General features: G+C 42.5%; 1 protein-coding gene and 1 non-coding gene across 10 annotated transcripts in view; one reads left to right on the top strand and one right to left on the bottom strand.

The window, feature by feature from the left end:
* SLC4A8 (solute carrier family 4 member 8) overlaps positions 1–21,313 on the bottom strand; it is an 89,597-nt gene that overhangs the window by 30,950 nt on the left and 37,334 nt on the right. For 4 of the 9 annotated variants that reach the window (XR_009690235.1, XR_009690229.1, XM_061127574.1 and 1 more), the window contains exons 12-17: positions 15,477–15,651; positions 14,746–14,879; positions 13,133–13,378; positions 6,711–6,816; positions 5,946–6,107; positions 520–633 (exon numbers count right to left, since the gene is read on the bottom strand). Coding sequence is in view for 7 of the 9 variants with exons in the window: in XM_061127574.1 (XP_060983557.1) it covers positions 520–633; positions 5,946–6,107; positions 6,711–6,816; positions 13,133–13,378; positions 14,746–14,879; positions 15,477–15,651 (937 nt within the window). In the remaining 2 variants the exon portion in view is untranslated. Of the gene's footprint in view, positions 1–519; positions 634–2,929; positions 3,030–5,945; positions 6,108–6,710; positions 6,817–13,132; positions 13,379–14,745; positions 14,880–15,476; positions 15,652–21,313 lie in introns of those variants that run through there. The other 5 variants (XM_061127577.1, XM_061127576.1, XM_061127575.1 and 2 more) reach the window with 5 other exon arrangements.
* TRNAC-ACA (transfer RNA cysteine (anticodon ACA)) lies at positions 13,882–13,954 on the top strand. The gene has a single exon. It is a non-coding gene; the product is annotated as a tRNA-Cys (tRNA).

Consider the following 21,313-nt stretch of genomic DNA (forward strand, 5'->3'; position numbering starts at 1 on the left):
AACTTGTTCCAGAGACCCATATTCCCACAGTCTTTGGTATATGTTTATGTAAATACGAATATGCCATTGTTTTATTTTTTAATTATTTATTTGGCTGCACTGGATCTTATTAATAGCTGTGGCATGGAAACTCTTGGTTGAGCCATGTGGGATCTAGTTCCCTGACCAGGGATTGAACCCAGCTCCCTGCATTGGGAGTATGGAGTCCTAGCCACTGGGCCACCAGGCAAGTTCCCACATTTCAGTTATAAATCTTCACATATTAAAAACAATAAATGGCATTAAGAAAATAAATAACGCTTTTCATTCATTAAACAACATTAGGTTTTCTGACTTCTCTGATTTGAACTCGGTCAAGCCTGAAGAGTTTGCTTTTCTGAATGGTATGGCATGAGCAGCACAACTCAGATTTAGAGGACTGCAAAATACGTGATTAGGATAAGGAGAGGCCCCTGAAATAACTCGGGATCAGATTCTATGAACTACATAAGGGCACCAAGTACCCTAACATCTGTTTACCTTGAACACACTGGGAACCTGAAGCTTGGGTGATGGTACTCCAATCAAAAAATCAATAATCACCATTGTGAAGATAGTGAGGAAAACAGCAAAGTCACTCACCATGGAGCGGACCTGGCATGAAAAAGGATTGGAGATGTGTTACAGTAGATTAAACACAATAGAAAAGACTCAGGTATTATAAAATGCTTAAACATGCTCAGAAGAATGCTTTAATTTTATCGGTCAATTAATACAAGCATATTTAAACAACAGGACTATGTTAACATGCCCAAATTAATACCACCAAAGTGTGGGAATCATAAGGAAGAATGAATCCTCTGACAAACTCTACTGGGACCCACTCCAAACTCTGAGGAGTTCTGTTTAGAGAATCTGGGCCCAGCATTTAGGTCTGAGAACTCGGGGTAAGATTTCCTGGGACCAACAAGATCCAGCTGGGCCAAGACCTCGCAGCAGCACCAACTTGTCTTTGCTCTCAGCCCCAACATCAAATCCATCTGCAAGTCCTATTGGCTCTGCTTTCAGCTCATGCCCACAACCTGACCCCTTCTCACTACCCCGTAGCTCCCAACCAGATCAGAAGCACCGGCAGCTCTTGTCTCTGTAGCAGAAGCAGACTCCTAACCGTGCCTCTGTCCTTATGTAAAGCTGCTGGAATAAGCACTCAAAACACAAGTCAGATCATGTCACTCTTCTACCAAAACCCTGAAATGGCTCTTCACTTCAATGGAGCTAAAAAGCCCAGAGACCTCCTTGGCCAGTGAGGCCCACACACATCTGATATCATTACTGCTGTGATCCAGGTCCTAATGCTCCCCAACTCACTCTGCCTGTCCCAGCCGCACAGCCCTCTTTGCTGTTTCTTACTCACACCAGACTCTCTCCCACCTCAGGGCCTTTGCACTTGCTCATCCCTCTGCCTCAGCGGCTTTTCCTCCAGGTGACCCATGGGCAGCTCCCTGCTTTACATCCACTCAAGTATCACAATTTCCACTCAGTCGTCTCTGATGGTCACCACCCTTCATCCTGGTACTTCCTGTACGCCTTCCCTACTTTTTTTTTCTCTAAAGCCCCCTCATCACCATTTTGCCCCTAAGAGGACTGACTAACCAACTTTATAGTTTTGTAGTTTTAATAAAACACAGTCCCCCTCAGTGTCTAGTGCCCACTGTATGCCCACCTTAATCTGAGCTTCCAACAAGACAGAGCCAGATATATCTTGGCCACATGTAACATCACTGACACCTTAAGCTGACTTTGCTTTCATTTGAAACCTGAGGTTTCTAGCTCCCCTTCCCTGGCTTTTTAGTTCTCTTCTGAATGTTACATAAGTTCTCTGAACATGTAGCTGCCCTACCAAGAAGCCCATCCTGGGGCCCAGGGTCCTTCTCTCCTCTGAACTCCCATGGCACTTATATCCCAGGATGGCATCCATCTAATGACTGCTGTCTCCTATGGGCCTCGTTGTTTCATGGGTTTTCACTTCCTATTGATGGTAGGGACTCTCTCTCTCTCAATCGTCTCTAATGGTCACCACCCTCCATCCTGGTACATCCTGTGTACACACACACACACACACACACACACACACACACATAAATTAGAGGATAACTACTTTACAATACTGGAAGGTTTCTGCCACGCTACTGCTGCTGCTAAGTCGCTTCAGTCGTGTCCGACTCTGTGCGACCCCATAGACGGCAGCCCACCAGGCTCCGCCGTCCCTGGGATTCTCCAGGCAAGAACACTGGAGTGGGTTGCCATTTCCTTCTCCAGGTTTCTGCCATACTTCAACACAAATCAGCCATAGGTACACGTATGTCCCCTCCCTCTCAAACCCCTATCCCACCTCCCTCCCCATCCCAATCCTTTAGCTTGTCACAGAGCACCGACTTTGGGTTCCCTGCATCTTACAGCAAACTTCCACTGACTATTTTACATACGGCAATGTATATGTTTCAAGGATATTCTCTCACATCATCCCACCCTCTCCTTCACCACTATGTTCAAAAGTCTGTTTTCCATGTCTGTGTTGCCTTTGCTGCCCTGCAAGTAGGAATAAAACTACCATATGAGAAACTAAAGGCAAAGGAGAAAAGGAAAGATATGCCCATTTGAATGCAGAGTTCCAAAGAATAGTAAGGAGAGATAAGAAAGCCTTCCTAAGTGAACAATGCAAAAAAATAGAGGAAAACAATACAATGGGAAAGACTAGAGATCTCTTCAAGAAAATTAGAGACACCAAGGGAACATTTCATGCAAAGATGGGCACAATAAAGGACAGAAATGGTACAGACATAACAGAAGCAGACAATATTAAGAAGAGGTGGCAACAACACACAAAAGAACTATACAAAATAGATCTTAATGACCCAGATAACCACGATAGTGTAATCACTCACCTAGAGCCAGACATCCTGGAATGCGAAGTCAAGTGGGCCTTAGGAAGCATCACTACGAACAAAGCTAGTGGAGGTGATGGAATTCCAGCTGAACTGTTTCAAATCCTAAAAGATGATGCTATTAAAGTGATGCACTCAACATGCCAGCAAATTTGGAAAACTCAGCAGTGGCCACAGGACTGAAAAAGGTCAGTTTTCATTCTAATGTCAAAGACTGTTCAAACTGCACAATTGCACTCATCTCACACACTAGCAAAGTAATGCTCAAAATTCTCCAAGCCAGGCTTAAATGGCACATGAACCATGAACTTCCAGATGTTCAAGCTGGGTTTAGAAAAGGCAGAGCCAGAGATCAAATTGCCAACATCCGTTGGATCATTGAAAATGCAAGAGTTCCAGAAAAATATCTACTTCTGCTTTATTGATTATGCCAAAGCTTTTGACTGTGTAGCTCACAACAAAATGTGGAAAATTCTTCAAGAGCTGGGAATACCAGACCACCTGACCTGCCTCCTGAGAAATCTGTATGCAGGTCAAGAAGCAACAGTTAGAACTGGACATGGAACAACAGACTGGTTCCAAATTGGGAAAGGAGTACGTCAAGGCTGTATATTGTCACCCTGCTTATTTAACTTCTATGCAGAGTACATCATGCGAAATGCCGGGCTTGATGAAGCATAAGCTGGAATCAAGACTGCCGGGAGAAGTATCAGTAACCTCAGATATACAGATGACACCACCCTTAAGGCAGAAAGTGAAGAACTGAAGAGCCTGATGAAAGTGAAAGAGCAAAGTGAAAAAGCTAGCTTAAAATTCAACATTCAAAAAATGAAGATCATGGCATCTGGTTGCAAATAGATGGGGCAACAATGGAAACAGTGAGAAAATTTATTTTTGGGGGCTCCAAAATCACTGTAGATGGTGACTGCAGCCATGAAATTAAAAGACACTTGTTCCTTGGCAGAAAAAGCTATGACCAACCTAGACAGCATATTAAAAAGCAGAGAAATTACTTTGCCAACAAAGGTCTGTCTAGTCAAAGCTATGATTTTTCCAGTAGTCATGTATGTATATGAGAGTTGGACTATAAAGAAAGTTGAGCACCGAAGAATGGATGCTCTTGAACTGTGGTGCTGGAGAAGACTCTTGAAAGTCCCTTGGACTGCAAGGAGATCCAACCAGTCAATCCTAAAGGAAATCAGTCCTTAATATTCACTGGAAGGACTGATATTGAAGCTGAAACTCCAATACTTTGGCCACCTGATGGGAAGAACTGATTCAATGGAAAAGACTCTGATGCTGGGAAAGACTGAAGGCAGGAGAAGGGGATGACAGAGGATGAGATGGTTGGATGGCATCACCAACTTGATGGATATGAGTTTGTGTCCATTGGGAGTTGGTGATGAACAGGGAAGCCTGTCATGCTGCAGTCCATGGGGTCGCGAAGAGTCAGACACAACTAAGCGACAGAGCTGAGCTGATAACCCAGCAATCCCAGGCATATACCCTGAGGAAACAGTAATTGAAAAAGACACATGTACCCCAGTGTTCATTGCAGCACTGTTTACAATTGCTTGGACATGGAAGCAACCTAGATGTCCATCGACAGATGAGTATATAAGGAAGTTGTGGTACATATACACAATGAAATATTAGCCAGCTATAAAAAGGTACACATTTGAGTCAGTTCTAAAAAGATGGATGAACCTAGAGCTTATTACAGAGTGAAGTCAGAAAGAGAAAGATAAATATCATATATTAATGCATTCATATGGACTCTAGAAAGATGGTACTGATGATCCTACTTGCAGAGCAGCAAAGGAAACACGGACATATATTTTAAAATTATATAGTAACTTTACTGAGATATAATTTACATGTTTTACAGTGTATTATTTTTTAATTGAAGTATAGTTGATTTACAGTGTTTCAGGTGTACAACAAAGTGATTCAATTTCATATATATATTATTCTTCAGGTTCTTTTCCATTATATGTTAATTACAAGATACTGAGTAGAGTTCCCTGTGCTATACAGCAGGTCCTTGTTTACCTATTTTATATATAGTAGTGTGAGTATCTGTTACAGAGACCACATTTTAAGCTTCTTTTGCATCCCCTGTTTCACTTAAGCCAGGCTTGAGCAAGTAGCAAGTAGTCAGTACACAGCTGCCACCTGTTCATTATTTGTCCAAACCGGAAACAACTTATTTAGAAATTATTTATTTAGACAAGTTATTTAGAACTGCAGCCTCCACCTGCCCTCCATGCAGCTTCCCTTAACCACTGTGTAGACTGACTGACATCTGAGAATGTGTTGTTGTCCTGAATGTATACACAGAAAATGTCTCATCAGCTGAGACCCCCACCCACTCACACATCCTGCTTTGCATATCTGATAAAAGCCTCACACAGAGAAAAACCACCATTTCCTCCTGATCCTAGCTCCTCCTCAAAGCAAAGATACCTTTGGTCCCTCTATTCTGGGCCTCTAATTCCACCCCGCCCAAACCAGTCATTATACAAACAATGCCATCTGTGTCAGGGAGAGGCAGTTGAGGCTTCAAACCATCATGCAAACCAAGTCAGGAGCGTTTTGGCTGCTGTGGTCAATGTGCCCAGTGATTTCACAAGCTATTACCAGTCATCCCCAAGAGGAGACTCTGGGGTACCCTACACATCCCAGGCAATCATCCCCATGTACTGTCTTCGGGTGCCAGTTCCAGCTACTACTGGCAACATACCCCAGCATTCTGGAAATGAGATGTAATTGAACACGACGACCACCTTAAACTCACCTGACACTTTTCAATAAAAAATTCTTAGGTATTAACCCCTCATCCTACACTACACATTTATGAAAGAGGCTCCTGGACACAGGAAGAAAAGGCCATGGCCTCCAGAATCAGGTCTTTTGGAGCTCTGCACCTGTCAATGTACTCACAAGCAGCATGGAGGCTGAGAATGGGTTCTGTGAGATTATAAGTCTAACACAAAAGAAATGCAAGAGTGTGCTACCTACTCTGGTTGGGAAATAGCGACTTGTCTTGAAAGTCTTCAAGGTGCTGGAAAGGATGAAGGTAGTGAAGAAAAGAATGCAGGACCAAAAGAGCACATCAGGAGTATAGGGTCCGTGGTGGCCGCACGCAGAGCCTGTAAACTCTCCGTGCATCTCCTGGCACTCCTGGAGGAATAGACATTCTGGGTGATGAAAGGCAGGCACAAGGGAGGAAACAGCTGCTGCCTCCTGACTGTCACTGTCATCCTAGAGTTGCTGGCTGGACATGCAGGCTGCCTGTGGCTTCCACCTGCCCTCCGTCCAGCTGTGGGCTCTTGTCTGTATTTTGAGTGACTGCTTACGGTCCTAACTGACACTTCTATAAATGAAATCAGAACTATCCTGAGCAAACATGAGGTTCTGGGATGGCCCCAGCTATTGCACTGTTGTTATTACAGAGGACTTCCAAACTTGAATGTTCTTCAAGCCCCCCTGAAACCTGGATGTGCCCCCTGATCCTCCCTGATTTCATTCCCACACAACCTCAGTGTAGGGTCACTGGGCAGGACGTGTGCGGGAAAGAGGGGTGAGGTCATTTTCCTTTCCCTTTGTGTACAAGAGAATTTTGAAGGGAAAGGAAAGTCAGTTAAGAATTGTGTTCTAAAAAAAACAAAAAGCTTTATTTCTATCAACACCAGAGTTTACTGAAGGGCTCCCCACTTCTACCTAGAAGGCCCCCTTAAGCCCAGGGGTCAGCAGGCTGAGCTGCCTGGCAGCGCCCAGACTTACGCTGACAGTCAGGTTGGCCCAGTGGACTTCCGTAGTCACGATGTTGTGGTCCTTCCAGTACTGTAAAGTGTGATTGTTCGGATTCTCTGGGAGGCTACACCTACAGCTGAGGGGGAAAGAAAAAACATTCCTGAGAGAAGTAGCCAAGTATTCAAGTAAATATTTTGAGCCATGATAGGGCCAAAGGCATTGCCAAAGCCCATGCTATTTCTCCTTTTCCCACTTCAGATCCTTGAGGTCGGTCCTCTTCATTGAGACCCAACTATACCCTGATTTTTCTATCAGTCATTACTAAAACTGGGCTCAAATCAGCATGCGAGTCTTCAGATATTGTGCTGACAAGTTAGGCATCTGACATGGTAGTTCCCTTGCTTAGTTTCTATCTCTTGGGCTATTCCTACAAAATCCATTCTACATAGCAAGGTGGACCGGATACCCCATTCAGCTCTCAATAGCCTCCCCAAGCCTAAGTATTTTGTACCTTAAACCCCTATCACATTCTTGCTCTAAAATCAGAGCCTCCTTGAATCATGATGGAAACTACACCATTCTCCCTGGTAATATCCACTCTTCTGGTCATTCCCTGGCTTGCCCAAGCCTCATCTTGCATCCAAACCAGAGCAGATCAGACCTGTCCCACTGGCCACCATGTTGCTTCCCAATCCCGGCATACTTCATGCCTGTACTGGCTCCCAGTATACTCAACTGACGTGGCCATTCCCAGCAACTTGGTTTCACCTCTGATTCTGCCAAGCATGCCTTCTAAAGATGTAGCATGACAGGATTAAAAATCAAAAAGATCTCAATAGGTAATAACAATAGAAGGAAATCAACAAAACAAAAATAGAGAAAGCCAAAAAGTGCTATATTTAGGTATTAAAAAAATCAGTTCCAAACCTGGAAACAACACAAATGTCCTTCAGTAGGTGAATGTATGTACACCTAGACAATGGACTATTTTTCAGTGCTAAAATGAAATGAGCTACCAAGCCATGAGAAGACAAAGAAGACACTTAAGTGCATATTATGAAGTGAATGAAGCCAATCTGAAAAGCCTATGTACTGTATGATTACAACTATATGACACAGTAGGAAAGGCAAAACTATGGAATAAGAAGATCAGTGGTTGCCAGAGGTTGGGGTGAGGGGGAGGGATGAACAGGCAGAGCACAGAGGATTTTTAGCGCAAAGAAACTACTCAGTAGGATGCTATAACGGCAGATATGTCACTATATGTGTGTCAAACCCATAGAATATACAATTCCAAGAGTGAACCCTAATGTAAACTCTGGATTATGGGTAATCATGATGTGTCATTGACTGCAACAAACATGTCACTCTGGTGATGGATGTTGATAATGGGGGAGACTACACGGTGGGGGCCAGGAGGTATATGAGAACTGTCTGTACTTTGTGCTCAATTCTGCTGTTATCCTAAAATTTGCTCTCAAAAAATTAACTCTATTTCAAAAATCAGTTACACACCTATTACCACAAAATCACTTAAAGAACTGGGGAGTTCTAGCTTTATAATGGGCTTCCCTGGTGGTTCAGATGTAAAGAATCTGCCTGCAATATAAATCAACAGTGGAATGCAACTGAAATGCTAAAAAAAAAAAATACCATCTTGGCACTTCCCTGGTGACTCATTGGTAAAGAATTGCCTGCCAAGGCAGGAGACACCAGTTCAGTCCCTCACCCGGGAAGATCCCACATGCCGTAGCGCGACTAAGCCTCTGCACCACAACTATTGAGCCTGTGCTCTAGAGCCCAGGAACCACAACTGCTTAGCCTGTGTGCCGCAACTACTGAAGCCCACTCAGACTGGAGCCTTTGCTCCACAACAAAAGAAGTCACCACAATGAAAAGCCTGTGCACCACATCTAGAGAGTAACCCCAGGCCTCCGCAACTAGAGAAAGCCTGAGCAGCAGTGAAGACCCAGAACAGCCAAAAATAAATAAGATTATTTTTTAAAGAAAATACTGTCTTGAGCTTTATTAACAAAGAATTTCAGCATCCAAATCCAAAGTCTACACAATCCAGAGCTGGTCACTTTGTCTGTCTTCTCCCACTTGGACATAAACCTCATGAGGGTAGAACTTTTGTCTGTCATGCTCACTGCTATGTTTCCAGGGTCTAAACAGTGCTGGGCACATAGTAGGTGCTCAACGAATTTTTGTTAAATGAACAAATGACTGATTAAAAAAGGTCAAAGAATGAACCTTCCTCCAATGCCAATCAGAAATCTGCTAGGTTTCAAAGATTATATTCTCTGATGGTGATTATTTTGTAATAAAATAATTTTTCAATTCTAATACATGTTTAAGGAGTTATTTTTAAAGTGTGAATAAAGGGATAACTAGAATCTAGAAAAGTGTATCGAGGCTGGTTGGCAGGCATCTCCACACTGTGTGCCTTCTGCTTAGGCAGTTTCAGATTGATATTGTTCACTTCACAACCAGATCTTCCACATCAGAATGGTACAACCAGAACGGAGGGAACTTGATGTACAAAGCTAAAGGATAGGGAGAATTCTCTTTAGTCATAATTCAGAGAACACCATCCCTGAGAAGAAATGTTTACAGTATCAGACTCTCCTAAAAGGATGAAGACACAGTGAAACTGTCTTTTTTTCAACTTAGCCAAACTATAATGAATAAGTGAAAAAAAAAAAAGTTGAAATCTAGGTAAGTAAGTAGATTTTTTTTTTTTTTGGTGTTAGTTCTAGAAAGTCATGTAGGTCTTCAGAGAACCACTCAACTTCAGCTCTTCAGCATTATTGTTTGGGGCATAGATTTGGATCACTATGATGCTGATTGGCCTGCCCTGGAAATGAACTAAGACCATTCTGTCATTTTTGAGTTTGCACCCAAGTACTGCATTTCAGACTCTTTCACTGACTATGAGGGCTACTCCATTTCTTCTAAGGGATTCTTGCCCACAGTAGTAGATATAATGGTCATCTGAATTAATTCACTCATTCCTGTCCATTTTAGCTCACTGATTCTAAGATAGCAATGTTCACTCTTGCCATCTCCTGCTTAACCACACATCCAATTTGCCTTGATTCATGAACTTAATATTACAGGTCCCTATGCAATATTGTTCTTTACAGCATCAGACTTTACTTTCACCATCAGACATATCCACAACTGAGTGTTGTTTTTGCTTTGGCCCAGCTGCATCATTCTGTCTGGAGTTATTAGTAAATGCCATCCACTCTTCCCCAGTAGCATATTGGACACCTTCTGACCTGGGGGGGCTCATTTTCCAGTGTCATATCTTTTTACCTTTTCATACTGCTCATGGGGTTCTCGTGGTAAGAATATTGGAATGTCCTTTTCATCATAGGGGATTGGAATACAAAAGGAGAAAGTCAAGAGATACCTGGAGTTACAGGCAAGTTTGACCTTGGAGTACAAAATGAAACAGGGAGAAGGCTAACAGAGTTATGTCAAGAGAACACACTGGACATAGCAAACACCCTCTTTTCCAACAACACAAGAGATGACTCAACACATGGACATTACCAGATGGTCAATATTGAAATCAGAATGATTATATTCTTTGCAGCGAAAGATGGAGAAGCTCTATACAGTCAGTAAAAACAAGACCTGGAGCTGAATGTGGCTCAGATCATTAGCTTCTTATTGTAAAATTCAGTCTTATATTGAATAAAGTAGGGAAAAGTACTAGGCCATTCAGGTATGATCTGAATCAAATCCCTTATGATTATACAGTGGAGGTGATAATTAGATTCAAGGGATTAGATCCGGTAGACAGAGTGCCTGAAGAACTATGGACAGAGGTTCGTAACATTGTACAGGAGGCAGTGACCAAAACCATCCCAAAGAGGAATGTAAGAAGGCAAAGTGGTTGTATGAGGAGGCTTTGCAAATAGCTGAGGAAAGAAGAGAAGGAAAAAGCAAGGGAGAAAGGGAAAGATATATCCAACTGAATGCAGAGTTCCAAAGAATAGCAAGGAGAGATAAGAAACCTTCTTAAATGAACAGTACAAAAAAAGAGAGGAAAATAATAGAGTGGAAAGACTAGAGATCTCTTCAATAAAATTGGAGATATCAAGGGAATATTTCATGCAAGGATGTGCACGATAATGGACAGAAAAAGTAAGGACCTAACAGAAGAAGAAGAGATTAAGAAGAGGTGGCAAGAAAACACAGAACTATATTTAAAAAGGTCTTAATGACCAGGATAACAACGATGGTGTGGTCACTCACGTAGAGTCAGATATCCTGGAGTGTGAAGTCAAGTGGGCCTTAGGAAGCATTACTACAAAGAAAGCTAGTAGAGTGATGAAACTCCAGTTGAGTTATTTCAAATCCTAAAAGATGATGTTGTTTAAGTACTGCACTCAATATGTCAGGAGATTGGGAAAACCCAGCAGTGGCCACAGGACTGGAAAAGGTCAGTTTTAATCCCAGTCCCAAAGAGGGGCAGTGCCAAAGGAAGTGTCCAGTTCAAACTACTGGACAATTGCCCTCATTTTGCATGTTAGTAAAGTTATACTCAAAATCCTTCAAGTTAGGCTTCAACAGTACATGAACTAAGAACTTTCAGATGTACAAGCTAGGTTTAGAAAAGGCAGAGGAACCAGAGATCAAACTACCAACATTTACTGAATCATGGAGAAAGCAAAGGAATTCCAGAAAAGCATCTACTTGCTTCACTGACTATGTGAAAGCCCTTGACTATGTGGATCACACAAACTGTGGAAAATTCTAAAAGAGATGGGAATAGCAGACCACCTTACCTGTCTCCTGAGTAACCTGTGAGTCAAGAAGCAACAGTTAGAACCTTACATGGAACAACTAACTGGTTCCCAGTTGGGAAAGGAGTACATCAAGGCTATATATTGTCACCCTGCTTATTTAACTTCTATGCAGAGTACATCATATGAAATGCTGGGCTGGATGAATCACAAGCTGGAATCAAGACTGCCAGGAGAAATATTAACAACCTCATATATGCATATGATACCACTCTAATGGCAGAAAGTGAAGAGGAACTAAAAAGCCTCTTGATGAAAGTGAAAAAGCTGGCTTAAAACTCAACATTCAAAAAACGAAGATCCAGTCCCACTATTTCATGGCAAATAGGGAAAAAGTGGAAGCAGTGACAGACTTTATTTTCTTGGGTTCCAAGATCACTGCAGATGGTGACTGCAGCCATGAAATTAAAAGATGCTTGCTCCTTGGAAGGAAAGCTATGACAAACCCAGACAGTATATTAAAAAGCAAAGACATCATTTTGCTGACAAAGGTCCGTATAGTCAAAGTTATGGTTTTTCCAGTAGTCATGTACAGACGTGAGAGTTGGACCTTAAAGAAGACTGAGTGCTAAAGAACTGATGCTTTTCAAATTGTGGTGCTGGAGAAGACTCTTAAGAGTCCCTTGGACAGTAAGGAGATGAAACCAGTCAATCCTAAAGGAAATCAGTCCTGAATATTCATTAGAAGGACTGATGCTGATACTAAAGCTCCAATATTTTGGCCATCTGACTCAAAGGGCTGATTCATTGGAAAAGACCCTGATGTTCGGAAAGACTGAAGGCAGGAGGAAGAGGTGCAACAGAGGATGAGATTGTTAGGTAGCATCACTGCCTCAGTGGACATGAATTTGAGCAAATTCTGGGAGATAGTAGAGGACATGGGAGCCTGGCATACTGCAGCCCATAGGGCTGCAAAGAGTTGGACACAACTTGGCAACTGAACAACAAAGTAGATTTCTAGACCTTTTGGATACAAAGTAAGAGACCTATGGATCTATAAGGAATTATTAATATTTTCTACCTAATGATTCCTAAGAGTAGCCTATATATACTCACAAAGAATGTGATGTGGTCCAAAGTCTCACAAGTCTTTGCAAAAGAAGTTATCCCAACAACTAACTTGAATTCTCCTTGTTACACTTGCAGTCTATTTTTGTTTCAGTGCCTGGACCCAAAAGACATACTCTGGAAAGCATTTCTCAAGTCCTCTCTGATTGTTACTCTTAAGCTATCTTCCCCATCATTATCTTAAAAAAAATTTTTATGTGGGTAATTTTTAAAGTCTTTGTTGAATTTATTACAATATTCTTCTCTTTTATGTTTTAGAATTTTGGCTGTGAGGCATGTGGGATATCTTAGCTCCCTCGCCAGGGATTGAACCCACACCCTGCACTTTGGAAGGTGGAGTTTTTACCAATGGTCCACCAGGGAAGTTCCCCCCTCATCACTCTTGACTGTTCTCCTCTGGCAGACCCCGAGGTCTCCACATTCATGTCTAAGCTCTGTTTCCCAGAGGGCCAACACACTTCCTTAACAGAAGCTATAAGCACCACATGGCATGCTACCTCAGCCATTATACTCAGGCTCTTCACTTTATTTTTTAAAAAATAAAAGAAGCAGAAGCATACTCACTAATACAGGCTAAGGTGGTCCAGCTGGCTATGCATGTGGATGGGGTAGGTCTCTGCCAGGTGAATCAGCTTTTCTATTGCTTCATAGATGAAAATAATGCAAATCAGGGAGGCAAACGCTTCTTCAGTGAAGCGAGTAATGTAGCAGACAAGGGAACTGGCATCAGTTGCCACAAGGACAATACATAGGAAGGCAGTCCACAGTCCAATACAAGCTCGCAGGGAGAGGTATGAAAGAGCGTAGTCTCTGAAACAAGACCAAAGTTCATCAAAAGTCAGGGAACGGCTTTACATTCTGACCCACTGCATTACAGGCAAGGGTCAGAAATGTGGTTAATCCATCTGCTATTGTCAGTTCCAGTACTGCAAGCTACTTTGTCCCTAATTCTGACTGCACTTTACTTCTGAAGGCTGTCCTGGGACAGCTGTCACAAAGATTTGCCTTACAGGTAATATTTCCCACAGCAAGGACAGGGACAGTGGAGAAGGTGCCAACTGTCCACTATCCACTTCTGCCATTCCTGCCCAACGTGGTTAAGATCCTCTTCCTGCAGCTAAGGAGAAAGAGCTGGTCCTTGTTCTATGTGTTCCTACTTCTAATACACAATGAAAGAAAGATTTTATAGGAAAAGTAGGAAAATGAGGGCATTGCTGACTCCCCACCAACAATCAGAATATAAAGGGGGAGTATTATTTGAGTATTATTAACTGAGTATTATTATTTGAGTATTATTAACTCAAATTGGGACTTCCCTGGTGGCTCAGATGGTAAAGCATCTGCCTACAATGCAGGAGACCCGGGTTCGATCCCTGGGTCAGGAAGATCCTCTGGAGAAGGAAATGGCAACCCACTCCAGTACTCTTGCCTGGAAAATCCCATGAAAAATCCCAGGAATGTGGTAGGCTACAGTCCATGGGGTCGCAAAGAGTTGGGACACGACTGAGCGACTTCACTTCACTTAACTCCAATTAAAAGTTGACTGGAACAGACTTAGAGATATCAAAAACAAGCTATGGCTACCTAAGGGGAATCATGAAGAGGGAGAGATAAATCAGGAGTTTGGGATGAACATACACACATTACTACATATATATAAAACAGATACCCAACGAGGACCTACTATATAGCACAGGGAACTCTACTCAATATTCCATGATAATCTATATAAGAAAAGAAACTGAAAAAGAATGAATATAGGTATATGTATAAGTGAATCACCTTGCTTACAACTGAAACTAACACAATATTGTAATTCAACTATACTCCAATTTAAAATTTTTTAAAATCCATACAATTAAAAAATTAAAATTTTTAAAAAGAAAAATTGACTGGAAATGAAAATTGAGTTTTCATTAGGAAACTTTCATTAGGAGTTTGGATTAGCTAGGGAAAGTGTTTTTAAAGATAAAAAGTCAAAAAAGCCAAAAGTTGAGGGACATTAATATGCTCTTAGGGCCAGGAGATCTGCTATTTTAGGTATGGTCCTACCTGGGGGCAGGGTGACAGACCACAGGATGCTTTTGCCTGCTTATACTCTACTAGGACCCTAACATTCAAACCTAATAGCAAACTAACACATCCAGATAGAGTTTTCAGAAAACCAAATATCTTACTTGCAGAATTTGAACAAAATCTTTTCAAACACGAGCACTGGCCCAGTACTTCCCAGGATGGTGAGAGCCTGGCCAGCAAACAAGGAATAAGCGATCCCAGTCATGGAGGCTCCAAACAAGGATTCAATCGCACTCTAAAGAGGGAAAAAAATCATCACTGAGTCCACAGCCCATCTGAAATGAGTGACACAGGCTCATATACATTCCTAACTTAGCTCTCCAATGCTCCTGACAAGCCACTTGTTTGTATTTTGTCTCAGCAAGAGTGATGTGTACATAGTCTAATCTTCTTGTAAATGGATACTGCTTCAATAATTTAGGTCCCCAAATCTATTTACATATGATTCCTTAACAAATTTACTATGCACTCAATTCATTATTTATAAATATACATAGAAAGCACAATGATACCATTCACATTATGGGTTGTCACACAGAGTCAGCTTAAATCTTATTTTCAGATGATATCAATATATAATTTTCTATCTTTGGAGCAACGGGCAATACACCAGGAGAATCGGCTACCTAAATTGATATGCAGGCAGAAGAGGGTCTGTCTAAACGGAGAGTGGTGTTGCTCATTGGCATGAAGTCAGAAGACTGTGTAATTTAGCAGGAAGAAACCAATCTCTTCAGTCCACCCCCAGGAAATTTTCCTCCCAGTACACCTGGCTCCCTTCATAATATTTTTAGTCTCATTTGGGACCATTAGAAGTGGCAAAAGTTCTTACTATGCGCCCCTCGGTGGCTTCTCCCAGCAATCCCCCAAAGGTGATGACAGGTGACATGCAGGCACAGTACAGGAACAGAAAGGAGGCCAAACACTGTAAGCTGAGGGCATCCCGGTAGTCGCTCCAGTACCAGGGGGCCTTCCGCTTGATGTCCAGCAGCAAGCCCCCAAAGAGCCTGCAGAAACACGGCAGACAGGCGTCTAATGCAGTCCCTCTCCCACTAAAGCAAGTCAACAGAGCACATCTGAAAGCACTTCAAATGCGCTCTGTATGGAGGTTAACATTTGGCTTCAATTTGACCCCAAGCACAAGAGATCTCTTTGGGGCCAGCATGGATTCTGGCCATGTTCCAACATGGATTCTATTTGCAATCAAATGCATGAATTTTAATGATTATCCCAAGCATAAAAATAATTAATTTGTTATGCATAACACCCATTCAATAAAAAGTTCCCAAAATTTAACATGAAATTAAGTATTAGCTTCAAACTTCAACTTCTGAGCTGTTAGGAAGCAATGAACAAAACTATCAGGGTATTAAAACTGTTAGTTTTATTATATGTTTTCTAGATAAAAAGCCCCTATCACATGTATATTCTTACTCTGAACTATCCACCTTACTCGAGAAATCAGCATAATCATTCAAGCAGTTGCCAAGTAGTAACAGATACTTCATGCCAAGCACTGTGCCAGGTGTTGGAGATGCAACAGTAGCAAGGCAAACACAGCTCTCTCTCTCTAGGATGAACAGACTGGCACAGGGGGCAGTGTTGTGAGGGTGCCATGGCCACAAAGAACAGGGAAGGCGTTTCAGCTGGGACTCGAGAATGGGCCGGGAGTACCAGATGAGGCAGAGGGGCTGGCGTGGATGATGCCTAGAGGTGAGAGCGCTTGGCACGTTCAAGGTGCTGAAGGAGTTATGACTGGATAAGGCAATGTGAGGGGTAAGTATCAATAGACAAGGCTAGAGATGTTGGAAAAGCTAAGTCACAAAGGGCTTTATAAAAAGGAATCAGAAATTCATCCCAATAGTGTGTGAAGCAGTGAACGACTTCAAACAGGGAAGCAGCATAAGTAAGCAGGCATTCTGAAAGGATCACTCTGGTGAGAGTGTCATGAAGGAAACATGAGGCAAAGCTGGAGGCTGTGGGTTGGAAAGAGAATTGGGTGCCAATTAGGAGGCAGAATCAATAGGACTTGGTGGCAGGACTTCAAGATCCCCTCTCCACTTCCCAAGGACGAGAAAGATGAAGAGTAAGATGTCCTACACCAAGAAGGAGGAATATGTCCAGACAGGGGCAATTTTTAAAGAGTGGAGGCCGATTCATATCAATGTATGACAAAACCCACTGGAAAAAAAAAATAAAAAAAAAAAAAAAAAAAAAAGAGTGGAGTCATTGAAGAGTCATTCAGCATTCCACAGGGCAAATTACCTACTTTGTTCTACACATGAATGGCATAGAAAAAAAAAAAAAGAGGAGGCGACCTGTTATGGAAGTTATAAAACGGGAACATAATAATGAAATGCAAACCTCCACTGGATCCTGTGTCAAACAAACTCTAAAAGGATGTTGCCAAGACAATCACAGAGAGGTGAATTTGGACTCAGCATGAGACAATGTAAAGAATTATTGTTAATTTTATTAGATTTCATAATGGAATGATAGCTGTTTTTTAAAATGTCCTTATCGAACAGAGATACCTACTCAAGTAGTTACAGGTGAAATGACAAGTTACTGGTGATTTGGCTTAAAATAATCTAGAAAATATAAAAATAAAACAATTAAGTATTGAAAAATATGAAACAAGGTTAGCAAAATGTTGGTAACTATTGATGGGCACATGGGGGTTCATTACAGTGTCCTCTCTTCTTGTTTATGTTTGAAATGTTCTATACTAAAAACTAAAAAACACCAATCTACTCTCTCATGAGAGGAGGCTTTAGCTAGCTCTTTCTTTCTCTGTGCTCAGGAGCCTAGAGGTGTCCTATGAGGCCTGGGATCTGTATGCCAGGGGAGAAGGCCTAGCCAGCTTTCTTTCTCCATTCAAAAGCTCGCTCTCTCGTGGGATGAATTGAGAGAGTAGCTTTGACATATACATACTGCCATGTGTAAAACAGACAGCTAGTGGGAAGCTACTATATAGCACAGGAAGCTTAGCTTGGTGCTCTGTGATGACCTAGAAGGGTAAATGTTGGGGGGGTGGGGGGGGGGAGGGAGGCTCAAGAGGGAGGGAATACATTTATACATATAGCTGATTCATAGTTGTTGTACAATAGAAACTAACGCAACAGTGTAAGGCAATTATACTCCAATTAAAAGCAAAATAAAAGCTCCCTCTCTTCTCTAGCTAGGTCAAATGGGTATGCAGATGGACAAAGGGCACACGCTCTTTTATCTGACCCATCTGCTCTTCTGGTTTGCAGGGCACAGTTGGGATTTACTCTTCCTCAACCTACAGCAGTAACATCACAGTCTGGACCCGGGTTTAGAGGAGAGAGGCGAAGTCAGCCTTGTGACCTGCTCTGGTTCTAGCCTGCCTGGCAGACCCAGCTGAGGTAAGGCGCTATCTAAAGGGTAGAAGGAGCATGGGAGTTCCACCTCAGGGTTTGGGACCCAGGTTACAGTCTGTAATAAGATGTCACTGGGTCTTGCTTTCCCCCTCTGAGGAGACAGCCCCTCAAGGACCTTATGGGCAGCAGCAATTAGTCCGGGGCAGCATTCAAGATTTTCCAGATCCTTAGCCAACACAGCATTACCTCCCAAACACCAACGACCTTCCTCTGAAGGCTATTATTCTGGGAGAATAACCTTCTGCAGCAGTGAGCCTCACCCTACAAAGCGGCCATGATTGGTCCTCCTGGATGTGTGAGGCTCATTATTCAGGAGGAGAGTCTATGAGTAATAGGCAAAAGATTTATGTGAAATGGATTTATAAGAAGCCATAGAAAGGAAGGACATCTGTCTGCCTAGCAGTGACTAAAAGGGGAGAGAAAAGATCTGAGGCTCATATTGATGGTATAACATAAATTAACAAAACGATTTCAAATCCTGTTTTGAAATCTGCCTCATTCCCCACTCATACAGACCCTAATCGAGTATCTGGCACAGACAATAACCAGACATGGATGCTTTCCTCCACACATTTGAGACTTCCTTTCCCTTTCATTACTATCCTTGATGTTCAAGTTTGGGGTGGCAGGAGGCACACAGGGCCACAAATTTAAGCTTGAAGCCAGAAAGGACTTACCTGTGGGGAGGGCCACTAGACTCTAGAGCACCAACTTAGGGAGCCCTCTAAGGAGGGCTTTAGGGACAGGCCAGCCATCCAATTGTCTGCTGTGCCTGGGAAGAAATCTGTTTCAAGGGGCTGGGATCATCGAGACAGTAACTCCCAATACTTATCTTCATCAACTCTTCCCCAAAGTGGCTTCTCCAACGAGGAATACCAAGCTACTTGGGAAAACCCCTCAGCAGAGCATACTCCATGCTGTGACGCTCCTGGCCTAGCAACTCTAGTCAGACTTTGCTCTTCGCTCTGCATGGGAATGCCTCGGTGTCACGATCTACCGTCAGCATCAGGGAGGCCCAAGACACTGTCTCGGCCCTGGCTTGGGAGGTCAGATCACACACAACTCAGGCTGTTCTCAACTTTGCCTCCTCTCCCACCTTCTTAGAGCCTATCCTACCACATCTTAAGTACCTCTCCATCCACTAGGATGGTGTCCCCAGGTTGTGCACCACCTCAAAGAAACACAGCTAAAGGTACAAAGAATACAGAGTTCAGGTTAATATAGTTTTAGTCTGTGAAGTCCAGGAAGGGCCAGAAAACGCTAGGATGTTCATCTGTAGAGGAAGGTTTATATTCACCCCCACATACTTTGAGACTGGGAAAGGAGCCTGAGTTGGCATGAACTGTGATCCCCGATACGAGCTGAAAAAGCTACAAGAAGAGGAAAGCCACGTGTCTTGAGGTCTTTTCCTAAGGGCTCTGAGGGAAACTTCTGGAGCTCAGGAAGAGGCACACCAAATAGAGTGAGGATCTGAGTCTAGATGACCCTTCCTCTCAGCTTTGTCAATTCCAGCAGTTCCCCACTCAGCATTAAGGAAGAATGTCCTCAAGCCCCATTTGAACTTGTGAGGAAAGGTACTGGGGGCTGGTGATTAAGTGTGTGATGGTCCTGGCTATGTGGGTTTTTCTTTGAGGACGTCAGGTACCATTTCCCAGGTCCTGTATTTGGTCTAGATATAGATCCAATCTAATGGGCTCCCAAACACCCACATGGAATTGATTGTAAGTGACCCACCTCTAAAAAAGCATGGGACCCTAGTTTATTCTCTTTTTGACACAAAGCTGAGCTCTCATCTCTGCAAAGATCATGTGTTTGAAGGAAAGTTGCTGGCCTCATTTCTACTACTTTCAAACTCTCAGTCCTGAGTTATGAACATCCTTTGTATTCAAAAGGATAAATCATAGCTTTGAAATTCTATCAAATCCATACCCAAGACTCTTCCCCTTAAAAAAGCACCACCTCCTTTAAGATAGTCTCAATCCTGGAAACTATTCTAAAGACAAATGTGTCCTTTGAAATGCTTCTCAATACCAGGACTCCTCTGCCACAACTCAGACCTCCTCCAACTTTAAAGAAAATATGAACTTTACTCCTGGAACTTGATCCCTCTTTCAGTGATCCCTTCCATCAAAGGGCTCGTCCTTTCCTCCAGTAATCCCTCCCAGAGCCCAGTTATCCTTCCACCCTTGAATATATTCCTCCAGCCAGGATGAATTATCCCGATCAACACTGCTAGTTAAATGCTATTCTGTCAGCTTCTCAGTGTCCTCTCCTGTCTGTCCTTGAACATCCAAGAGTGGAAAAATTAACACTCTCTGCAATCCAAAAAAACAAACAAATGTTGGGTTTCTATTGGATAGAGTATTAAAGATAAAGAAATAAGGAAAGCAACTTCAAGGAAGGAAGAAAAAAATAGTGAAAGCACTAGAGTAGACATTAAAGCTCCTTTCCATCATCTGAGTCCTGTGCTGAGAATCTCTGCCCAGCAGACCCTCTTAGACACAAGCACAACCTACAATGCCAGAGCCATAGTCCCAACCTTCCACTCCAACCCCAAATCTCATTCTCTTTTACTACCTTCCTACCTGGAATATAAAGCATCCCCGCCTGGGGACCCTCTTTCCTCATCTACCACAGAGAACCTCCTCATTGGACATCTGTCCTTAAAATTTGGGCCCAGAAGAGTAAGTTGCCTATTCTCAGACACACCTAAAATAGTACTTATTTCCCTACCCCAAGGGGTTTCTTAACTTAAAATAACCATTTAAAATTTATCCATGTCCTAACTTAAAATAACCATTTAATATTTATCCATGCCATGTCCACTCATGCTAAAGAACAGTCATTATTCTAATAGTATTCATTCATCACGGCACTGAACTGGGTGTTAGGAATACAGTGGGGTCCCTGACCTTAGGGAGCAAACATTCTGGCAGGAAAGACATCAAATCAAGAAATAATAATAAAATCTGATCAGGGCTATAACAGGGGACTAGGCTGAGGATAGTAGCTGGGCAGGGGACAGGGCTCCAAGCTGTGATATCACATAGCAGGAATAACCTAACCTCCTCTAAAGAGTGTCTTGGAAGACTCTCCAAAGGGACACCTAAGCTGAATCAAAGGACAAGTAGCAGTTAGCCTAGAAATGAAGATGGGGAGGAAGTTCAAATCAGGGAGAACAATGTGTGGGAAGGATAGAAGGTTAGACAGAACATGGTAGGTGGTTTGAGAAACTTGAATGAATGATACAGTATTTGATAGAATT

This window comes from Dama dama, chromosome 3, assembly GCF_033118175.1.
Source record: "Dama dama isolate Ldn47 chromosome 3, ASM3311817v1, whole genome shotgun sequence".
NCBI classification, from domain to species: Eukaryota; Metazoa; Chordata; class Mammalia; order Artiodactyla; family Cervidae; genus Dama; species Dama dama.